This window comes from Cuculus canorus, chromosome 33 (assembly GCF_017976375.1).
Source record: "Cuculus canorus isolate bCucCan1 chromosome 33, bCucCan1.pri, whole genome shotgun sequence".
NCBI classification, from domain to species: Eukaryota; Metazoa; Chordata; class Aves; order Cuculiformes; family Cuculidae; genus Cuculus; species Cuculus canorus.
Window position 1 is genome coordinate 313,705 of NC_071433.1, and position 19,523 is coordinate 333,227.

The window sequence follows — 19,523 nt, forward strand, 5'->3', positions numbered from 1 at the left end:
CCCACAGCCGTTGGGGGGTACACTATGGGGCTGGGGGGTCACTGGGGGGCGCTATGGGGCAGCCGTGGGGCGGGGGGGTCATTGGGGGGCGCTATGGGGCAGGGGGGTCATTGGGGGGCGCTACGGGGCAGCCGTGGGGCGGGGGGGTCATTGGGGGGCGCTATGGGGCAGCCGTGGGGCCGGGGGGTCATTGGGGGGCGCTATGGGGCAGCCGTGGGGCGGGAGGGGGTCATTGGGGGGCGCTATGGGGCAGCCGTGGGGCGGGAGGGGGTCATTGGGGGGCGCTATGGGGCAGGGGGGTCATTGGGAGGCGCTATGGGGCAGCCGTGGGGCGGGGGGGTCATTGGGGGGCGCTATGGGGCAGCCGTGGGGCCGGGGGGTCATTGGTGGGCGCTATGGGGCAGCCGTGGGGCAGGGGGGTCATTGGGGGGCGCTATGGGGCAGGGGGGTCATTGAGGGGCGCTATGGGGCAGCCGTGGGGCCGGGGGGTCATTGGGGGGCGCTATGGGGCAGCCGTGGGGTGGGAGGGGGTCATTGGGGGGCGCTATGGGGCAGGGGGGTCATTGAGGGGCGCTATGGGGCAGCCGTGGGGCAGGGGGGTCATTGGGGGGCGCTATGGGGCAGCCGTGGGGTGGGAGGGGGTCATTGGGTGGGCGCCCCACCCACCAATAACTATCCCGTTGCCTAAGGGGGGGTGGTCAATCATTGGCTCCGCCCCTTTTGCGCTCTATCACTGGCAGAAGGCGTGGCCGAGCCCTCCCACGCCTCTTCCCTGTCAAATAACCCGGTGTGGGGCGTGGCCAAGTCCTGACCCCGCCTCCTTCCGTATTGAATGACTCTGTGATGGGCGTGGTCACGCCTTGGCCCCCGCCCCTTCCTCGGTCGATACAGTGAATGGGCGTGGTCAAGCGCTGGTCACGCCCCCTCACGCCGCGCTACCGCCCACGCCCGGCGCTCTCTGAGGGGGCACCGGGACTTGGGGGGGGGTCCCCAGCGGTTTGGGGGGGATCCAGAGGCTCGAGAGGGATCTGGGGTTCGGGGGGGCACAAGCGTTTCGGGGGGACTCGCGGCTTCGGAGGGGACCGAGGTGCTCGGGGGCGGTCCCAGGCGTTTGGGGGGTGCAGGGATTTGGGGGGGGTCCCAGGGATTTGGGGGGCACCCAGGAATAAAGAGGGGGGGCAGAATTTTAGGGGAGATTCAGGCGTTTCGTAGGGGAGCAGAGTCTTAGGGGTGTTTCGGGAGAGGGAGCAGAGATTTTTAGGGGGGTCCCAGGGATTTGGGGGGGACCCAGGGGTTCGGAGGGGTCGCAGAGATTGGAGGTCCCAGGGTCCCCCCAAACCCCGCCATGACCCCCGAGGAGGTGACGTACCTGTCCGTGCTGCTCTTCTCCATCCCCATTGGTTTCCTGTTCAAAGATCTGAGTGAGTCTGGGGGGGTTCTAGAGGAATTTAGGGGGGGTTGGGGGGGTCCTAGAGGAATTCTGGGGGGAGCTGGGGGAGTCCGGGGGGGGTTAGGGTGCCTGGGGGGGGGTGGAGGGGCTGGAGGGGTCCTGGAGGGATTTTGGGGGGGCTTTAGGTGGGGCTGGAGGGGTTTAGGGGGTCCTGGAGGGGTTATAGGTGTCTTGGAGGGGTCGTGGAGAGGTTTGGGGGTGGCTGAGGGGGTCCTGGAAGGGTGGGGGGCCTGAGAGTGAGCTGGGGGAGTCCTGGATGTGTTTTGGGGGGGCGGGGGGGGGGGGTCCATTTGGGTTATTTGAAGGAGTTTAGGGGGACCTGGGGGGTGGGAGGGGGGCCTGGAGGAGTTCAGAGGGGCCTTGGGGAGGGTTAAAGGGATCTGGGGGGTTCTGAGTGGATCTGGGGGGGTCCAAGGGGAGCTTAGAGGAGTCTGGGAGGGTGTACGGAAGAGTTTAGGGGGGGCTTGGGGGGGTCTGGATGAATTTAGGGGGGAGTTTAGGGTCTGGGGGGGGCCTTCAAGGGATCTTGGGGGGGTCCCGGAGGGAGTCCGGGGGTTTGGTGGTGCTGGGGGATCTGAGGGGGGGGGGGGGTTATGGGGGTGTTCCTGGGGGGCTGTGCCCCCCCTGAGCTTTGCTGTTTGCCCCCCACAGGCCCCCAGGCCCGGCGGTGGGGGGGGGCGGCGGTGGGGGGGGCACTGTCCCTGCTGACGTGCGGCCCCCACGTCCTGCACAGCCTGGTGACCACCCTGGGGGCCTGGGGGCTGCTGCGCCTCCTGCCCGGGTAGGGGGCTGTGGGGCAGGGGGGGGCTGTGGGGCAGGGGGAGCTGTGGGGCAGAGGGGGGGCTGTGGGGCAGGGGGGGGCTGTGGGGCAGAGGGGGGGCCGTGGGGCAGAGGGGGCTGTGGGGCAGGGGGGGGCTGTGGGGCAGAGGGGGCTGTGGGGCAGAGGGGAGTTGTGGGGCAGAGGGGGCTGTGGGGCAGAGGGGGGGCTGTGGGGCAGGGGGGGCTGTGGGGCAGAGGGGGGCTGTGGGGCAGAGGGGGGGCCGTGGGGTGAGGGGGGGGGCCGTGGGGCAGGGGGAACTGTGGGGCAGAGGGGGCTGTGGGGCAGAGGGGGGGCCGTGGGGTGAGGGGGGGGCCGTGGGGCAGGGGGAACTGTGGGGCAGAGGGGGCCGTGGGGCAGGGGGAACTGTGGGGCAGAGGGGGCTGTGGGGAAGAGGAAGGGCTGTGGGGCAGAGAAAGTTTATTAATCCACTAATGTTCGTTATTGCCTCACAGCTTAATTGGGGGGGCAGGAAGGAAAAGGCACAAAGCATTGTGGGAAGGGGGGAGCAGGGATGATTGGGGGGCAGAGGGATTGTGGGGGGCAGGGGGATGTCTGTGGGGCAGGGGGCGCTCTGTGGGGCAGGGGGGTTTCTGTGGGGCATGGAGGGCTCTGTGGGGCAGGGCTGACCCCGTGCCCCCCAGGCGCTGTGGGGCAGAGGGGTTTCTGTGGGGCAGGGGGGCCTCTGTGGGGCAGGGCTGACCCCGTGCCCCCCAGGCGCTGTGGAGCAGAGGGGTTTCTGTGGGGCAGGGGGGGCTCTGTGGGGCAGGGCTGACCCTGTGCCCCCCAGGCGCTGTGGGGCAGCCACCCTGGCCTGGACGTTCGCGTATCTGCTGTTCTTCCGCTCGCTGTGGGTCTGGGGGCTGCCTGAGCCCCCCCCGTACGCCAACGCCCTCCAACTGCTGCTCACCCTCAAGGTGGGGGGGGGGCGGGAATGGGGAGGGTCCTGGGGGGCATTAGAGGGGGGTTGGGGGGGGTCCTGGGGGGCAAATCAGGTTGGAAAGGGGTTTTGGGGGGAGTGGGAGCACTGGGGAGGGGCACTGGGAGTACTGGGAGTCCGGGGGGGGCAGTTGGAGGGATTGGGGGCACTGGGAGAGGGCACTGGGAGCCCTGGGGGGGGGGGCACTGGGAGCACTGGGAGCCCTGACACCCTCCTGGTCAGCCTGGACTTGGGGGGGCTCAAGGGCACTGGGAGCACTGGGTGAGACACTGGGAGCACTGACGCCCCCCCAAGCCTGGAACTGGGGGGGGTTCAGGGACACTGGGAGCGCTGGGGGGGGCACTGGGAGTGCTGGGGGGGCACTGGGAGCACTGGGAGCCCTGACGCCCCCCTCCCCCCAGCTGGTCAGCCTGGCCATGGACACGCAGGAGCCACGGGGGGGGGACGACCCTGCGGTTTTGGGGTCCCTAGGGGCCCCCCCCGGGCTGGCGGAGACCCTCAGCTACAGCTTCTGCTACCTGGGGCTGCTCACGGGTGAGGGGGGGCCCAAACGGGGGGGGAACCCCAAAACCTGGGGTGGGGGGAACGACAAAACCTAGGGGGGCAACATCTGGGGAGGCTAAAACCAGGGGGGGCAAAACCTGGGGGAGACCCTGAAACAAAGGGGGGGCACAAAAAGGGGGGGGGGGTCTGTGGGTCCCTCCTGTTCCCTATGGGTTCCTGCGGGTCTCTATGGGTCCCAATGGTTCTCCCCACAGATCTATGGGTCCCTATCACTCCGCATGGGTCCCAATGGTTTCCTATGGATCTCCCCACAGCTCCTTATAGTTCTCTCTGGGTCTCCCCACGGATCTATGGGTCCCCATTGCTCCTTATGAGTCCCAATGGTTCCCTATGGTTCTTTATGGGTCCCTATGGGTTTCCCCACAGATTAATGGATCCCTATTGCTCTCTATGGTTCCCAATAGTTCCCTATGGGTCTCCCCATGGATCTATGAGTCTCTATTACTCCCTATGGGCCTCCCCACGGATCTATGGTTCCCTGTGGGTCTCCCCATGGATCTACAGGTCTTTATTGCTCCCTGTGGTTCCCAACGGTTCCTTATGAGTCTCCCCACAGATCTATGGGTCCCTATGGCTCCTTGTTGCTCCCTATGGACCCTTATATCTTCCTGTGGGTCTCCCCACAGATCTATGGTTCCCAATGGTTCCCTGTGGGTCTCCCCCTGGATCTATGTGTCCCAATGGTTCCCTGTGGGTCTCCCCACGGATCTATGGGTCCCAATGGTTCCCTGTGGGTCTCCCCACAGATCTGTGGTTCCCAATGTTTCCCTGTGGGTCTCCCCACAGATCTATGGGTCCCAATGGTTCCCTGTGGGTCTCCCCATGGATCTCTGGGTCCCTATTGCTCCCTATGGCTCCCTATGGGTCTCCCCATGGATCTATGGTGGTTCCCTATGGGTCTCCCCACGGATCTGTGGTTCCCAATGGTTCCCTATGGGTCTCCCCACGGATCTGTGGGTCTGTGCCCCGCTCTCCCCGCAGGCCCGTTCTACCGCCTGGGCACTCACCGGGACTGGGTGCTGGGCCCGGTGGCGGCTCCGCGGTGGCGCCGGGTGCTGACCCACGTGCGTTGGACGCCGGTGCTGGGGGCGCTGGGCGAGGCGGCGTCACGGTTCTTCCCGCTGGACGCGGTGCGAGATCCCGGCTTCGCTCGACATCCCTTCGCTTTCCGCCTTTTCTACATGGTTCCCGTCTTCTTCGCCTTCCGCATGCGCTTCTACGTGGGCTGGCTCTGCGCCGAGGCCGCCTGCATCGCCGCCGGCCTCGGGGGGTACCCGCCCGCTGCGCACCCCAAACCCGGCGCCGGACCCACGCGGCCCTGCCCGCGCCCCACACGGTGAGGGGACGGCGATGGGGGGGTGACACGGGGGTCCCTGGGGGGATGTGGGGGTCGCTGAGGTCCCTATGGGGTCCCTGGGGGCATGTGGGGGTCCCTATGGGGTTCCTGGTGGGATGTGGAGGTCCTTGAGGTCCCTATGGGGTCCCTAGGGGGGCGACACGGGGGTCCCTGAGGTCCCTATGGGGTCCCTGGGGGGATTTGGGGGTCCCTGAGGTCCCTATGGGGTTCCTGGCGGGATGTGGGGGTCCCTGAGGTCCCTATAGGGTCCCTGGGGGGATGTGGGGGTCCCTATGGGGTTCCTGGCGGGATGTGGGCGTCCCTGAGGTCCCTATGGGGTCCTTGGGGGGATGTGGGGGTCCCTGAAGTCCCTATGGGGTCCCTGGGGGGATTTGGGAGACTATGGGAGGGGATGTGGGGGGGACATTAGGGTCCCTGAGGGGACATAGGGGGTGTCATTGAGGGACATGGGGGGCTATGAGGGGTCTCTGGGGGTCCCCTGGGGACATGGGGGCCTGTGGGGCTGTCCTGGGGGGGTCCCTGGGGACATGGGGGGCTGTGGGGGTCCCAGTGGGGGTCCCTGACCCCCGCGCCCCCCAGGGCGGAGGCGGAGGCGAGCGAGACGTGGGATTTCTCGGCCGTGCGCACGATCGACCCGTGGGGCACCGAGCGGTGCCGGCGCTTCCGCGAGGGCATGCGGCACTGGAACATGAGCGTCCAGTGGTGGTTGGCACAGTACGTCCACCGGCGCGCCCCACGGCGGCCCCCCGCCCTCAGGTACCACTGGGGGGCACTGGGAGGGCACTGGGAGGGCACTGGGAGGTTTATTAGGACACTGGGAAAGAAGAGGAGGGGATTGGGATGGACTGGGAGGAGTTTTGGACCGACTGGGAGACAATTGGGAGGTTTATAGGAGCACTGAGAGGGGACTGGGAGCGACTGGGAGGGGATTGGCATAGACTGGGAATCGATTGGGAGGTTTATAGGAGCACTGGGAGGGACTGGGAGGGGATTGGGATGGACTGGGAGGGGATTGGGAGGTTTATAGGGGCACTGGGAGCGCATTGGGATGGACTGGGAGCGATTGGGAGGGGATTGGGAGGTTTATAGGGGCACTGGGAGGGACTGGCAGCGGATTGGGATGGACTGGGAGCAATTGGGAGGGGATTGGGATGAACTAGGAGGGGATTGGGATGGACTGGGAGCGGATTGGGAGGTTTATAGGGGCACTGGGAGGGACTGGCAGCGGATTGGGATGGACTGGGAGCAATTGGGAGGGGATTGGGATGAACTAGGAGGGGATTGGGATGGACTGGGAGCGGATTGGGAGGTTTATAGGGGCACTGGGAGGGACTGGGAAGTGATTGGGAGGTTTATAGCGGCACTGGGAGGGGATTTAGAGCGACTGGGAGGGGATTGGGATGGACTAGGAGGGGATTGGGAGCAACTGGGAGGGGATTGGGAGGTTTATAGGGGCACTGGGAGGGACTGGACTGGACTGGGAGGGAGATTTGGGCTCACGGTGTGATTTGAGGTTGGATTTTTGGTGGATTTTCGCATCCCGGTGGATTTTGGCGTTGATTTTGGGTCCTAATGGATTTTTCAGTAGATTTTTGCATCCGGTGGATTTTTGGGTTGGATTTCGGGGTTGATTTTGGGTTGGATTTTGGGTTCCGGTGTATTTTTGGGGTGTGTTTTTGCATCCCGGTGGATTTTTGTGTCAGATTTTGGCCTTCCAGTGGATTTGGGGGTTGATTTTTGGTTGGATTTTGGGTTCCGGAGGATTTTTCTGTCAGATTTTGGGCTCATGGTGCATTTTTGTGTCAGATTTTTGGCTCCCGGTGGATTTTTGTGTCAGATTTTTGGCTCCCAGTGGATTTTTCTGTCAGATTTTTGGCTCCCGGTGGATTTTTGTGTCACATTTTGGGCTCCCGGTGGATTTTTTTGCCCGATTTTGGGCTCATGTTGGATTTTTGTGCCCGATTTTGGGCTCCCGGTGCATTTTTCTGTCTCCCAGTGTATTTTTCTTTCCGATTTTACCTCACAGGATCGTTTTTGAGTGAATTTTGGGTCTGATTTTTACATCCTGGTGGCTTTTGGGCCGTCCCGGCTTATTCTGGGATGGATTTTTCGCCTCCCATTCCTTTTTTTGGGTGCCATACCGCCCGGTTTTTCCCGTCCCCAGGAGCGTGTGGACCATGCTGGCCTCGGCCTACTGGCACGGGCTTCACCCCGGCTTCTACCTGAGCTTCCTCAGCGTCCCACTGTGGCTGGCGGCCGAGCGGGCGGCCGAGCGAGCCCTGCGCGGCCGCCTGAGCCCGCGGGGGTGGTCGCTAGCCGCCGGCCCCCACTGGTTCCTCAAGATGCGCGCGTACGATTACCTGTGCATGGGCTTCGTGCTGCGAGACGCCGCGGCCACGCTGAGCTACTGGGCTTCCATCTACTTCTGCCTCCACCTCTTGCCCCTCGCCATCCTCCTCCTCGCCGCCATCGCCGGGCCGGGGCCTGAGGGAGACAGCGAGGGGAAAAAAGGGGAGCGGGAGGCGAACCCCGACGACGGAGACCCCGATATTGCAAAGAAAAGGGATTCCTCTACCCTCAGGGACCCTAAAATTGAGGAGGGGGGGGATGATCCGAGCGCAAGGGACCCCAAAATCCAGGAGGAGGGAGGGGGCAGCAGCGTGAGGAAGAGGAGGGACCCCAGAATCCAGGAGGGAGGGACCCTTCCATCCTTGGGGGTCTCCCCTTAGCCACAGACGCCAGAATTGAGGAGAAAGGGGACCCCCGATCCACAGGAACCCTGAAATTGAGAAGAAAGGGGGGTCCCCCATCCCATGAGACCCCAAAACTGAGGGGGCGACACAATCCCATCAGTGGGTATCCCAAAATTGAGAAGAAAGGGGGAACCCCATCCTCAGGGACTCCAAAATTAAGGGAGGGGAAAAATCCCATCCCCAGGGACCCCAAAATTGAGATGAAAAGGGACCCCTAGCCCCAGGGACCCCAAAATTGAGAAGAAAGCCCCCCCATTCCCAGAGACACCAAAATTGAGGAGGGGGGAACAATCCCATCCCCAAGGACCCCAAAATTGAGGGGGGACACACACAATCCCATCACTAAGGATCCCAGAATCCAGGAGGGGGGACAACCCCTCATCCTTAGGGCCCCCAAATTCCATTATGGAGGGGGTGGGATGGGGGTTGGGGGCAGCAGGGGGGTCAGGGAGGTTTTGGGGTGCAGGGAGGAGCTTTGCTTTCTGCAAGGGGGCAGCATCGGGGGGGGCCCAGTGCAGGGACCCCCCCAAAACTGAGACCAATAAAGCTCTGGAGCGACACCCCCCCCCTCCAGCACTGGGTGTTTTTGGGGACCCGGGGGGGGGGTCAGATTTGAGGAGGGGGAACCTAACACTGAGCCTTGAGCCCTAAATTGAGGCAAACTCCCTAAATAGACCCGACACCCCCAAAAAAACAACAGTCTGCACCCCCCAAAACAGAGCAAACCTCCCAGAACCAACCCGGCACCCCCAAATTGACCAAATAGACCCTAAAACCAATCCAGCAGCTCCTAAAACCAACCTCACACCCCCTAAATCCAACCCTTCACCCCCAAACTGCCCCAGCACCCCCTAAAACCAACCCAAAATGCCCTAAAATCAACCCTGCAAACCCAAACTGTCTAAAGTGGATCTTTCACACCCAAACTGCCCCAATACCTCCCAAAACGGACCAAACACTCCCTAAATCTGACCCCAAACACCAGAAAACACACTTAAAACCAACCAAAATCTCTCTGAAAGACTTTTTGCCTCCAAAATGGTCCAAACGCTCCCTAAAACTCCTAGTCTGATCCTAAACGCTCTAAAATCAACCCACAATACCCCAAAAACAACCCAGCGCTCCCCAAAACCAACTCTTCACCCTCAAACTGACCCAAATACCCCCGAAATGACCAAACAGTCCAATAAAACAGTCCCAACACCCCCTATAATTGACCCAGCCCCCCCAAAACCAGCCCCAAACCCCCTAAGAACCCCAAACTCTCTAAAGTTGGGCTTTCTCCCCCAAACTGACACAGTGCTCCCTAAAATTATGAGAACCTCCCCTAAAAAGCCCAAGCTCCCCTGAACTGAGCTGTCAATCCGACCTTTCAGCCCCAAAGTGACTCAATATCGCCCTAAATGGGTGCGGCACCCCTTAAGCGTGACCTCAAGTACCCTGAAAACGACCCAAACCACCCCAAAAAATGACCCAAACGCCAAAGCGAGTGCACAGCCCCCAGAAAAGCCCCCAAAACTCAACCCAAAATGCCCTTAAACCAATCCAGCGCTCTCTAACCTCAACCCCTCAGCCCCAAAGTGACCCAAACTCCCTCTAAAATGGACCCAAACAGAACCCATTTTTGCCTGAGGTAAAACCCGAGGTAAAATTGTGCTAAACTTGTTTTCGGGGGGACCCTCGGGGCGTTCCCGGCCCCTCCAAAACCACGAAGCGCCTTCCCGCCCTCACCCCTCGCCTCAGCGCTCAAGATGGCGTCGCTTCCGCGAGTGAGGCGGGAAGGCGCGGGGCGGGCGGACTGGACTACAACTCCCAGCGTGCCTTGCGGCAAGGCGGTTCGCCTACGACTCCCAGCGTGCCTCGCGGCAGCGGCGCGAACACAGCTGAGCCAATCACAGCGCGGGCGGCGGGGCGCGTGCACTACAACTCCCGGCGTGCCTTGCGGCAGCCAATCAGCGTGCGGTCAGGGCGGGCAGGCGCAGCCCGGGTTTCAGCCTCCCCGCCGCGGCCCTGAAGCCTCTGCCGCCATGAACATCCTCCCGAAGAAGTCGTGGCACGTGCGGAACCGCGATAACGTCGCCCGGGTGCGGCGAGATGAGGCGGAGGCCGAGGCGGAGCGGAAGAAGCGAGACGCGAGGGCGCTGAGGGCCGAGCAGGAGGCGAGCGCAGGGCGCGTGCGCGGGAAGGGGGGGCGCGAACGCGAACCGCGCATGCGCGGGCGGTGCCGGGCAGGGCTTGAGGGCGCCACTAGCATTGTGTGGGCGGGGCTTAGCACGGACTCTTGATAGCTTTAAGGAGCGTGGCTTTTTGTAGGGGCGGGGCTTGGGAGTGACGTTATCCGTGGGGGCGGGGATTGGGGCACTTAACATTGAGTCCCCCCTCCCCCCAGTGACCCCATAGCCCCTAAAACCGACTCCGAACCCCTAAAACGGATGCAAAACGCCCTAAAGTCAACCCTTCAGCCTCAAAATGACCCAATATGACCCAATATTCCCCTGAACCTGACATTTAAATACGCTAAAACGGAGCCAGAAACCCCCAAAACCGACACAAAATGCCCTAAAATCGACCCCATAGCCCCTAAAACCAACCCCGCACCCCCTAAACCTCACCCTTCACCCCCCAAACAGAAGAAACCACTCTTGAAAACGACCTAAAATGATCGAATCAATCACCAGGTTGGAAAGGACCCACCGGATCTTCGAGTCCAACCGTTCCCAACGCTCCATTAAACCCCAAAGCACTTCACCCACCCGTTCCTTAAACACCTCCAGGGAAGGTGATTCCACCCCTCCCTGGGCAGCTGTTCCAGTGCCGATGACTCTTTCCATGAGGAATTTTTTCCTGATATCCATCCTGACCCTCCCCTGGTGGAGCTTCAGGCCATTCCCTCTTGTCCTGTCCCCTGTCACTGGGGAGAAGAGCTCAGCTCCCTCCTCTCCACAACCTCCTTTCAGGCAGTTGTAGAGAGCAATAAGGTCTCCCCTCTTCTCCAGGCTAAACAACCCCAGATCCCTCAGCCGCTCCTCGTCAGACGTTCTCCAGCCCCTCACCAGCTTCGTTGCTCTTCTCTGGACACACTCCAGAGCCTCAACATCCTTCTTGTGGTGAGGGGCCCAGAACTGAACACAGTATTCGAGGTGCGGTCTCACCAGCGCCGAGTACAGAGGGAGAATCCCCTCCCTGGCCCTGCTGGTGACCCCATTTCTGATACAAGCCAGGATGTCATTGGCCTTCTTGGCCCCCTGGGCACACTGCTGCCTCATGTTCAGTCGGCTGTCAACCAGCACCCCCAGGTCCTTCTCTTCCGTGCAGCTCTCCCCCAGTCTGTAGCACCACACAGGGCTGTTGTGCCCCAAGCGCAGCATTCAGCGTTTGGCCCTGTTGAACCTCATGCGTCTCAGCCCATCTTTCCATCCTGTTCTGATCCCTTTGGAGAACCTCAAAGCCCTCCAGGAGATCCGCACTTCCTCCCAGCTCAGTGTCATCCATAAACTTGCTGAGGGGCACTCAATGCCCTCATCCGGGTCATCGATAGAGACACTGCGCAGGGCTGGACCCGTTCCGAGCCCGGAGGAGCCCCACTGGTGACCGGAGTTACCTCCATTGACCACCACTCTCGGGGCCATCCAAGCAGTTTTCCACCCAGGACAGTGTGCGCCCATCCAGGCCAGAGGTGACACTCTCTGGAGGAGAATGCTGTGAGAAACCGTGCCAAAGGCTTTAGCGAAGCCCCAGAGGACTCCATCCACAGCCTTTCCCCCATCCGGGAGTCACTTTGTCATGGAAGGCGATGGTATCGGTTTGGCAAAGATCTGCCCTTCGTAACCCCGCGTTGAGGGGACGGATCACCCACTCCTCTTCATGGGCTCCATGACAGCTCCACGATCTCCCGTTCCATGACTTTCTCCGGCACTGAGGTCACACTGGAGTCCCCCGGATCCTCCCCGCGACCCTTCTTGGAGACGGGCACATCCGCCACCCTCGTCCAATCGACCCCCAAATTGACCCAATAACCCCTAAAAACACACAGGGGGGCGATTGGGGGGTGAAACCCTTCAAGGGGGGCAGATCCTTGCGGGGGGTGGGGGGGGTGAAGCTTATGAGGGGGTAGATTAGGGCCACCCATGGGGTAAATCCCCCCCGGGAGGGGCAAATCTGGGAGGGGGGGGGCAGCTTTTGGTGTTTTGGGGGAACATTTTGTGGGGGGGGTCCCTGAGCCCCCCCTCTGTGTGTGTTTTTCCCCCCCCCAAGGCTCGCACGGAGCTCCTGAGGAAGAAGGCGCGAAGTGGGGGGGACCTGGGGGCCCCCCTCAAGTCCTCATCCGACCCCCCCGTTTTGTTCCCTCCCCCCGGAGAAAGTGGGGGGGGCCCCAACCGGGAGCACGAGGAGGAGAAACGGCAGGAGGAGGTGGGGGGGGTAGAAATCGGGGTTCAGAGGGGGTAAAGGGATGGAAAAGGGGGGGGAAAAGGGGGGAAGGGGTTCAAAAAGGGGGGTGGAAAGGGGATAAAAGGATGGAAAAGGGGGGGTGAGAAAAAAGGTGGAAAGGGGGTAAAGGGCTGGAAAAAGGGGGGGCCAAAAGAGGGGAAAGAGGTTTGAAAAGGGGGGTCAAAAAAGAGAGGAACGGGGGGAGCAGAAAAAGGGGGGGCAAAGGGAAAAAGGGATGGAAAAGGGGGGGCAAAAGGGGGAATGAAAGGAGAGTGAAAAGGGGGGTTCAAAAAAGGGAGAGGGCGGAAGGGAGTGGGGGGGGTCAGAAATTTGGGGGTGGAAAGGGGGAGGAAGGGGGTGAAAGGATCATAAAGGGGGGTCAGAAAGAGGGGGTGAAAGGGGGCAAAATGGGGGTAAAGGGGGGGCAATAGAGAGCACTATTTTGCAAAGGGGGGGGCTGGAAAATGGGTCCAAAAGGGGGGTGAAAAGGGGGGGGTGATGCCAAAATGGGGGGTATTTCATAAAGGGGGGGATATTTTGGGAGGGAGGGGGTGATTTCAGAAAGGGGGGAGCCCAGAGGAGTCTGGGGGTGCCCCCACCCCCCGTTTTTGCCCCCCCAGGAGCGGCGGGCGCGAGCGCTGGGCGCCCTCACCTATCTCGGGCAAAGCGCCGCCGAAGCCCAAACCAACCCCCCCTGGTACCAACGGCCCCCCCCGGGCCGAGGGGGGGCAAAACGGGGGGGCAACACCCAAGAAAGGGGGGGCGACCATGAGGACGTCGCCGAGGGGGGGCGCAAAGCCGCCCTCGACCCCCTCCTCGCCATCCAGCGCGGGCTCGGCCGCCGCCGCAGCGCCCCCGACGCCCCCTCGGCCCCCCCAAAACGCAGTAAAACCAAGTAAGACCCCCCCTTTTATTTATTCATAACCACCTTAATGAACGAATTAACACCGGTAATTAATTAATCCCCCCCCTCCCCCCAGGCCGTCCATCGAGGAGCTGCGGCGCGAGCGGCTGCGAAGGGAGGAGGCGGAGGCGGCGCGAAGTCGGGCGTTATTGGGGGCACTGGGGGCCCCCCCAAATCCAGAGCCCCTCCCCGACGACCGAGAGCGTCCCTACAACTCCCAGTTTCACCCCCATTTGGCCAAGGGGGGGCGAGGACCCCCCAGGACGCGATAAACGCCCCCCCCAAAAAACCTGTTATACCCCCAATTTCATTAAACACTCCAACACCTCAAGTTTTGGGGGGGTTGATGCGGTTTTGGGGGTCAAAACGCACCCCCCCCCCCCCGCTAAGAGGAGGAGGAGGGAAATGGGAAGGGGGGGCTGTACCCCTGCAACTCGAGCACCGCCCCCCCAAAAACCATTGCCCCCCCAAATCCATTAAATACCCCCAGACCTCAAATTTTGGGGGGGGCTGTTGGAGTCTTTGGGGGGATCAAACCATCACCCCGCTAAAGAGGAGGGGGAAAATGGGGACCCCCTCAAGTCTCATTAACCCCCAAAACCCCTTCACCCCCCTCCCCAACCCCGTTGAACCCCTCTAGTTTTGGGGGGGTCAAACCTAAAGGGAGGGGGGAGATGGGGGTGGGGGAGGTTGGGTCCCCCCATAACCCCTCTCTCAATCCCATTTACCCCCTCAGACCCCCCCCCCAAAACCAGGGCTCCCCCTCAGGTGATGTGGAAAGCAGCACAGGCCACGCCCCCCGCTTTGACCACGCCCACACCGAGCGCCCCGTCTTGGTCCCGCCCCCTTTCCTCTTGGCCACGCCCCTCACAGCGGCCGCGCGGTTTCTAACCTCTCTCATGGGTTCGGCCAATGAGGAGCGTGATCACGTGGTATCGCCTGACCTCGCCCCGCCTACTCCTCACGTGACCAGGGCAGGGCGCGGCTGGGACCTTAGGTACAGCGATGTCACGTGACGTCGTCACGTGACGCCGGCGCCCGGACCACGTGGTGCGCGGGCGCCATGGCGGCGGCGGCGGCGGCGGCCCAGAGGGGCGGCGGCGGAGGCGGCGGTGGCGGTAGCGACGGGGGCGGAGGAGGAGGAGCCGGTGGCGAGGCCGGGGGCAGCTCCGGAGGCCGCGAGCCCGACCCGCCCCCCGGGGCCGGTGGTGAGTGCGGGGCGGGCGGCGAAACGGGGTCCGCGGGACCGGTGACCCCCTCCCCCCTCCTCTCCCGCTCCCGGGCCGGTATCGGTGCCCTCTTTGCTCCCTGCCCGGCACCGGGGTTCCCTCCCCCCCTGTTACCGGTGTTCTTTCTGCCCCTCCGCGCCCTCCGTTATCGGTCCGTTATCCGGTACCCCGTGACACATCCCCTTATCGGTCCCGGTGCCCCTTTACACCCCCCTTATCGGTCCCGGTGCCCCTTTACACCCCCTTTATCGGTCCCGGTGCCCCTTGACCACCCCGTTACGGGTCCCGGTGCCACTCGATCCTCCGTTATGACTCCCGGTGCCCTTTGACTCCCCTGTTATCAGTCTCGGTGCCCCTTGACCCTCCGTTATCGGTCCCGGTGCCCCTTTTCCTTCCTTATTATGGGTCCCGGTGTCCATTTATTCCCTCCGTTACAGGTCCGGGTGCCCCTTTACCCCCTCCGTTACCGGTCCCGGTGCCCCTTTACCTCCTCCCGTTACAGGTCCCGGTGCCCCTTTACCCCCTCCGTTACCGGTCCCGGTGCCCCTTTACCCCCCCCCGTTACCGGTCCCGGTGCCCCTTTTCCCCCCGTTACCGGTCCCGGTGCCCCTTTTCCCCCTCCGTTACCGGTCCCGGTGCCCCTTTTCCCCTCCGTTACCGGTCCCGGTGCCCCTTTTCCCCTCCGTTACCGGTCCCGGTGCCCCTTTTCCCCTCCGTTACCGGTCCCGGTGCCCCTTTACCCCCCGTTATCGGTCCCGGTGCCCCTTTTCCCCTCCGTTACCGGTCCCGGTGCCCCTTTACCCCCCCCGTTACCGGTCCCGGTGCCCCTTTACCCCCCCGTTACCGGTCCCGGTGCCCCTTTACCCCCGGTCTCCGCAGGCGCCTCCTCGGATCAGATCATGCAGACGGGGGCGATTCTGCTGCGGGGGTGAGTGAGGAACGGGGGGTACGGGGGACCCCAATCTGCCAGAATGGGGACATGGGGACCCCCTCAATGGGGACAGAGAGATATGGGGGGACCCCAATCTGACTGTATGGGAACATGGGGACCCCCTGAGCAGGGACACGGGGAAACAGAGATATGGGGGGACCCCAATTTGCCTGAACAGGGACAAGGGGACCCCCTGAATGGGGACACGAGGGTATGGGGGGACCCCAATCTGCCAATATGGGAACATGGGGACCCCCTGAATGAGGACACGGGGATACAGAGATATGGGGGGACCCCAATCTGACTGTATGGGGACACGGGGACCCCCTGAGTGGGGACACGAGGGTATGGGGGGACCCCGATCTCTCTGTTCGGGCACACGGGGACACCTGCGGCCACACTGAATGGGGTCCTGGGGACCCCCATCTCCCCTCTATGGACACAGGGACCCCCTAAATGGGACTTGGGGGGCACGGGGAACCCCAAAGTGACCTCCCAGCCCCTTGGGGTCCCCCTGACCATGTCCTGTCCCCCACGTGGGGCCATGAGGACCCCCTAAGTGGGACTTGGGGGGCACGGGGACCCCCAAATGGGACATGGCCATCATTGGGACCCCCCTCAATGGGATTTGGGGGGCACAGAGACCCCCTCAAAGAGGACATGGGAGGCACAGGGACCCCCAAATGGGATTTGGGGGACACAGAGACCCCCCAACCCTCCCCATACAGGGATGTGGGGGGCACGGGGACCCCGGATGGGACATGGGCATCATTGGGAACACATGGGGGGCACAGAGACCCCCCCGAAGGGGACTTGGGGGGCACGGGGACCCCCTGAACGGGGACGTGGGACCCCCAGGTTCATCCGGGACCGCGTGGCGCGGTGCGGGGACGCGCAGGCGGTGGCGCTGAGCCTATCGGAACTGGGGGGGCCCCAACCCTGCACCCCCGACACCAAACGGCTCAGCGAGTGCCTGCGGCGCATCGGCGACGAACTCGACAGCAACACCGAGCTGCAAAGGTGGGGTACGGGGGGGATTGGGGGGTACAGGGGGATTCGGGGGGCACGGGGAGGATTGGAGGGTACGGGGGAGTGGGGAGTACGGGGGGATATTGGGGGGATTGGGGGACACTGGCGAGGATTGGGGGGCACCGGTGAGGATTGGGGGGCCCTGAGGGGTTTTGGGGGGCCCCATTTCCTCATGGCCCCCCAAGGCTGTTTGAGCAGGGCAGGTACCCCAGGAGCTCTTTGGGCTTTGAGGGGGTCCCTGGGAGTTTTGGGGGGCCCCTATTCCACTGTGTCCCCCCAGGCTGATCGAGCAGGTCGGGTACCAGGCTGCCAAGGAGCTCGTTGGGGTGTCCTTGGGGGTTTTTGGGGTGTCCTTGGGGGGCTTTGGGGTTCCCCTGTGGTTTTGGAGTGCCTACTGCCCCACATCCCCCCAGGATGATCGAGCAGGTTGGGTACCAGGCTGCCAAGGAGCTCTTTGGGGGTTCCCCTGGGGGGTTTTGGGGTTCCCCTGGGTTTTGGGGTGCCCACTGTCCTGCGTCCCCCTGGGATGATCGAGCAGGTCGGCTGTCAGGCCCCGAAGGAGCTCTTTGCAGTGTTCCTGGGGGATTTTGGGGGTTCCCTGGAGTATTTAGGGGGTTCCCCTGGGTTTTGGGGGTTCCCCTGGGTTTCGGGGTGCCCATGGATTTCGGGGTGCCCCTGCGTCCCCCAGGATGATCGAGCAGGTCGGCTGTCAGGCCCCGAAGGAGCTGTTTTTCCGCGTGGCAGCCGAGATGTTCGCCGACGGCACTTTCAATTGGGGCCGCGTCGTCGCCCTCTTCTACTTCGCCTGCAAACTGGTGCTAAAGGTGGGGACCCCCCTTCCCCCCCCCCCAGCAGGGGCCCCCCAAAACCCCCCCTGAACCCCCAAAACCCCCCTCTGCCCCCCGTTTCTGCAGGCGCTTTGCACGAAGGTGCCGGAGCTCGTCCGGACCATCCTCACGTGGACCATGGAGTTCGTGCGGGAGCGCGTGCTGGCGTGGATCCAGGCGCAGGGGGGCTGGGTGAGCACCCCAAAACCACCCCGAACCCCAAAATCTCCTCCTCTCAGTCCATCTGAACCCCCAAAACGCCCTCGTGTCCTCCAGGAACCCCAAAACCCACTCATGTCCCCTCTGAACCTCAAAACCACCTCAGTCCCCCCTGAACCCCAAAACTCAGAGTTACCCAAACACCCCGAGTCCCCCCGAACCCCAAAATTCTCCCTGAACCCCAAAGCTCTCTCGTATCTTCTCTGAGTCACCCCTGAACCCCAAAACTCCCTCATGTTCCCCCTGGAACCCCCCAAGTCCCCCCAAACCCCCCCTTCTCTGAGTCCTCCCTGCACCCCAAAACCCCTCCTGACCCTCATTCCTCATTTCCCATCCCGGGGGGGAGCACTCAGACATCCATTTCGGTTTAAGGGGGGCTCAGGGGGACCCCAATATATGCCTGAGCCCCCTTTTGCGCCCCCACATTCCCCTTTGCACCCCTAAACCCCCCCTTTTCCCCTCCTCTCTGCCTCCCCCTCCCCTTATTCCTCGTTTCCCACCCCGGGGGGGGGTACCCCGGTGTCCGTTTCGGTTTGGGGGGGCCCTGGGGGACCCCAATATATGCCTGACCCCCCCTTTTTGTCGCCGCCCCCCCAGGAAGGTCTCCTCTCTTACTTCAGCACCCCGACTTGGCGAACCATCACCATCTTCACCGCCGGCGCTCTCATGGCCTCTCTCACCATCTGGAAGATGTCGTAGGGTTTTGGGGGCCCCCCCTGACCCCCCCCCAGGACTGTGGGGACCCCCCCGACCCCCCCAGATTGGCCCCTGCCGGCAGGGATGGTGCTGACCCCCCCCTTTTTTCCAGCTTTTCGGTGCCTTCCAGGATATCGGGGGGTGGTTTTTAATAGGACTTTTAGGATTTAAATTCGGGGGGGGCCCCCCCAAAAAAATCCCTCCCCCCAAAAAAATAATGTGTGTGTCCCCCCAAAACAACATCGGCCTTTGTTCTTGGGGGGCCCCAACGCGGATCTGGTGGGGTTTGGGGGGGGGGGGCACAGCTTCACCCCAACCTCACAGCGGTTTGACTTAAGGGGGGGCTGTGAACCCCAAAAAAAGGCGGGGGGCTGTGGTTGCAATTTGACCCCCCCCAATGTGATGGGGGGGGTCTTTGTGACCCCCAAAAATGGGGGGGGGGGCGTTTCTATGGTCGCATTCCTGTTCCCTTTATTGGGGGGGGGGTCTGTGACCCCCCAAAAACAAACCGGGGGGGGGCAGGTTGGGTATTTATTGGGGGGCTGTGACCCCCCCGGGCGGTGACGTCATGAGGTGATGACGTCACGGGGGGGGTTCGGCCCTTCCCCTCCCCCAACTCTGCTTTTTTGGGTTTTTTTTCTCTCTTTTTGTTGTTTTTGTACCTTCTTTTGTATCGGGGGGGGAGGGGCGGGGGGGGAATAAAGGAGGAAAGAGAATGGTGTGATGGCACTGACCCCCCAAAACCACCCCCGGGAACCCCAAAATCCCCCCCGGGAACCCCTGATCCCCCCCCCAGGAACCCCAAACCCCCCCCAGGGAACCCCTGACTACCCCCAGGAACCCCAAAACCCCTCCAGGAACCCCCTGATCCCCCCAGGAACCCCAAACCCCCCCCAGGCACCCCCTGATCCCCCCAGGGACCCCAAAACCCACCCAGGGACCCCCTGATTGCCCCCCAAAACCCCTCAGGGACCCCCTGAACCCCCCAGAACCCCCGGGGTGGTGGTGGGGGCGTCACAATGGTTCCCTCCCTCCTTGTGGAGCCGCCGATCACCCCAAAAACACCCCCGGGGGTGCCCCAATATCTCCCCACGCCCCCCCCCCAACGCTGACTCAGCACTTCCCAGTTCCTCTTCCTCATTCTCCCGGGGGGTGTGTGAAGGGGTACAGGGGGGTTTGGGGGAGATTTAGGGGTACAGAGAGATTTGGGGGGGTCGGGGGGAAGATCAGAGAGGTGGGGGGGGTCACAAGGGGATGGGGGGACAAAGGGGGTTTGGGGGGGTATATGGGGGGCAGAGGGGTTTGGGGGGACAGGGGGAGGTTTGGGGGGGACACAGGAGGGTACAGAGGGGTTTGGGGGCACAAAGGGCTTCAAGGGG

General features: G+C 63.0%; 3 protein-coding genes and 1 long non-coding RNA gene across 6 annotated transcripts; 3 read left to right on the plus strand and 1 right to left on the minus strand.

The window, feature by feature from the left end:
• Window positions 1-632: 632 nt before the first annotated feature.
• LOC128849787 (uncharacterized) lies at window positions 633-9,749 on the minus strand. Of its 2 annotated transcripts, none has more exons than XR_008447474.1 (5): window positions 9,613-9,749; window positions 7,489-7,612; window positions 4,779-5,002; window positions 1,370-1,405; window positions 633-772 (listed from the first exon to the last, which is right to left on the minus strand). It is a non-coding gene; the product is annotated as an uncharacterized LOC128849787 (long non-coding RNA). The 2 variants fall into 2 exon arrangements; XR_008447475.1 differs by lacking the exon at window positions 633-772 and adding an exon at window positions 779-1,028.
• On the plus strand, window positions 1,179-8,308 carry MBOAT7 (membrane bound O-acyltransferase domain containing 7). Its single transcript, XM_054052377.1, has 7 exons — window positions 1,179-1,421; window positions 2,102-2,231; window positions 3,058-3,184; window positions 3,609-3,741; window positions 4,753-5,107; window positions 5,708-5,884; window positions 7,293-8,308. The coding sequence occupies exons 1-7, from the start codon at window positions 1,346-1,348 to the stop codon at window positions 7,855-7,857; spliced, it is 1,563 nt and encodes a 520-aa protein (XP_053908352.1). The 5' UTR covers window positions 1,179-1,345; the 3' UTR covers window positions 7,858-8,308.
• LENG1 (leukocyte receptor cluster member 1) lies at window positions 9,614-13,626 on the plus strand. The gene is made up of 4 exons (XM_054052379.1): window positions 9,614-10,040; window positions 12,136-12,291; window positions 12,930-13,204; window positions 13,290-13,626. Exons 1-4 carry the CDS (start codon window positions 9,633-9,635, stop codon window positions 13,483-13,485), a joined length of 1,035 nt encoding a protein of 344 aa, XP_053908354.1. The 5' UTR covers window positions 9,614-9,632; the 3' UTR covers window positions 13,486-13,626.
• Window positions 13,627-14,164: 538 nt separating this feature from the next.
• Window positions 14,165-18,419, plus strand: BAX (BCL2 associated X, apoptosis regulator). Of its 2 annotated transcripts, XM_054052381.1 has the most exons (7): window positions 14,165-14,421; window positions 15,322-15,370; window positions 16,232-16,393; window positions 17,091-17,226; window positions 17,317-17,421; window positions 18,046-18,166; window positions 18,198-18,419. In XM_054052381.1, exons 1-6 carry the CDS (start codon window positions 14,277-14,279, stop codon window positions 18,145-18,147), a joined length of 699 nt encoding a protein of 232 aa, XP_053908356.1. In that variant the 5' UTR covers window positions 14,165-14,276; the 3' UTR covers window positions 18,148-18,166; window positions 18,198-18,419. The 2 variants fall into 2 exon arrangements, with proteins under 2 accessions (XP_053908356.1, XP_053908355.1); XM_054052380.1 differs by lacking the exon at window positions 18,198-18,419 and having other exon boundaries at window positions 18,046-18,191.
• The last annotated feature ends 1,104 nt before the right edge of the window (window positions 18,420-19,523 follow it).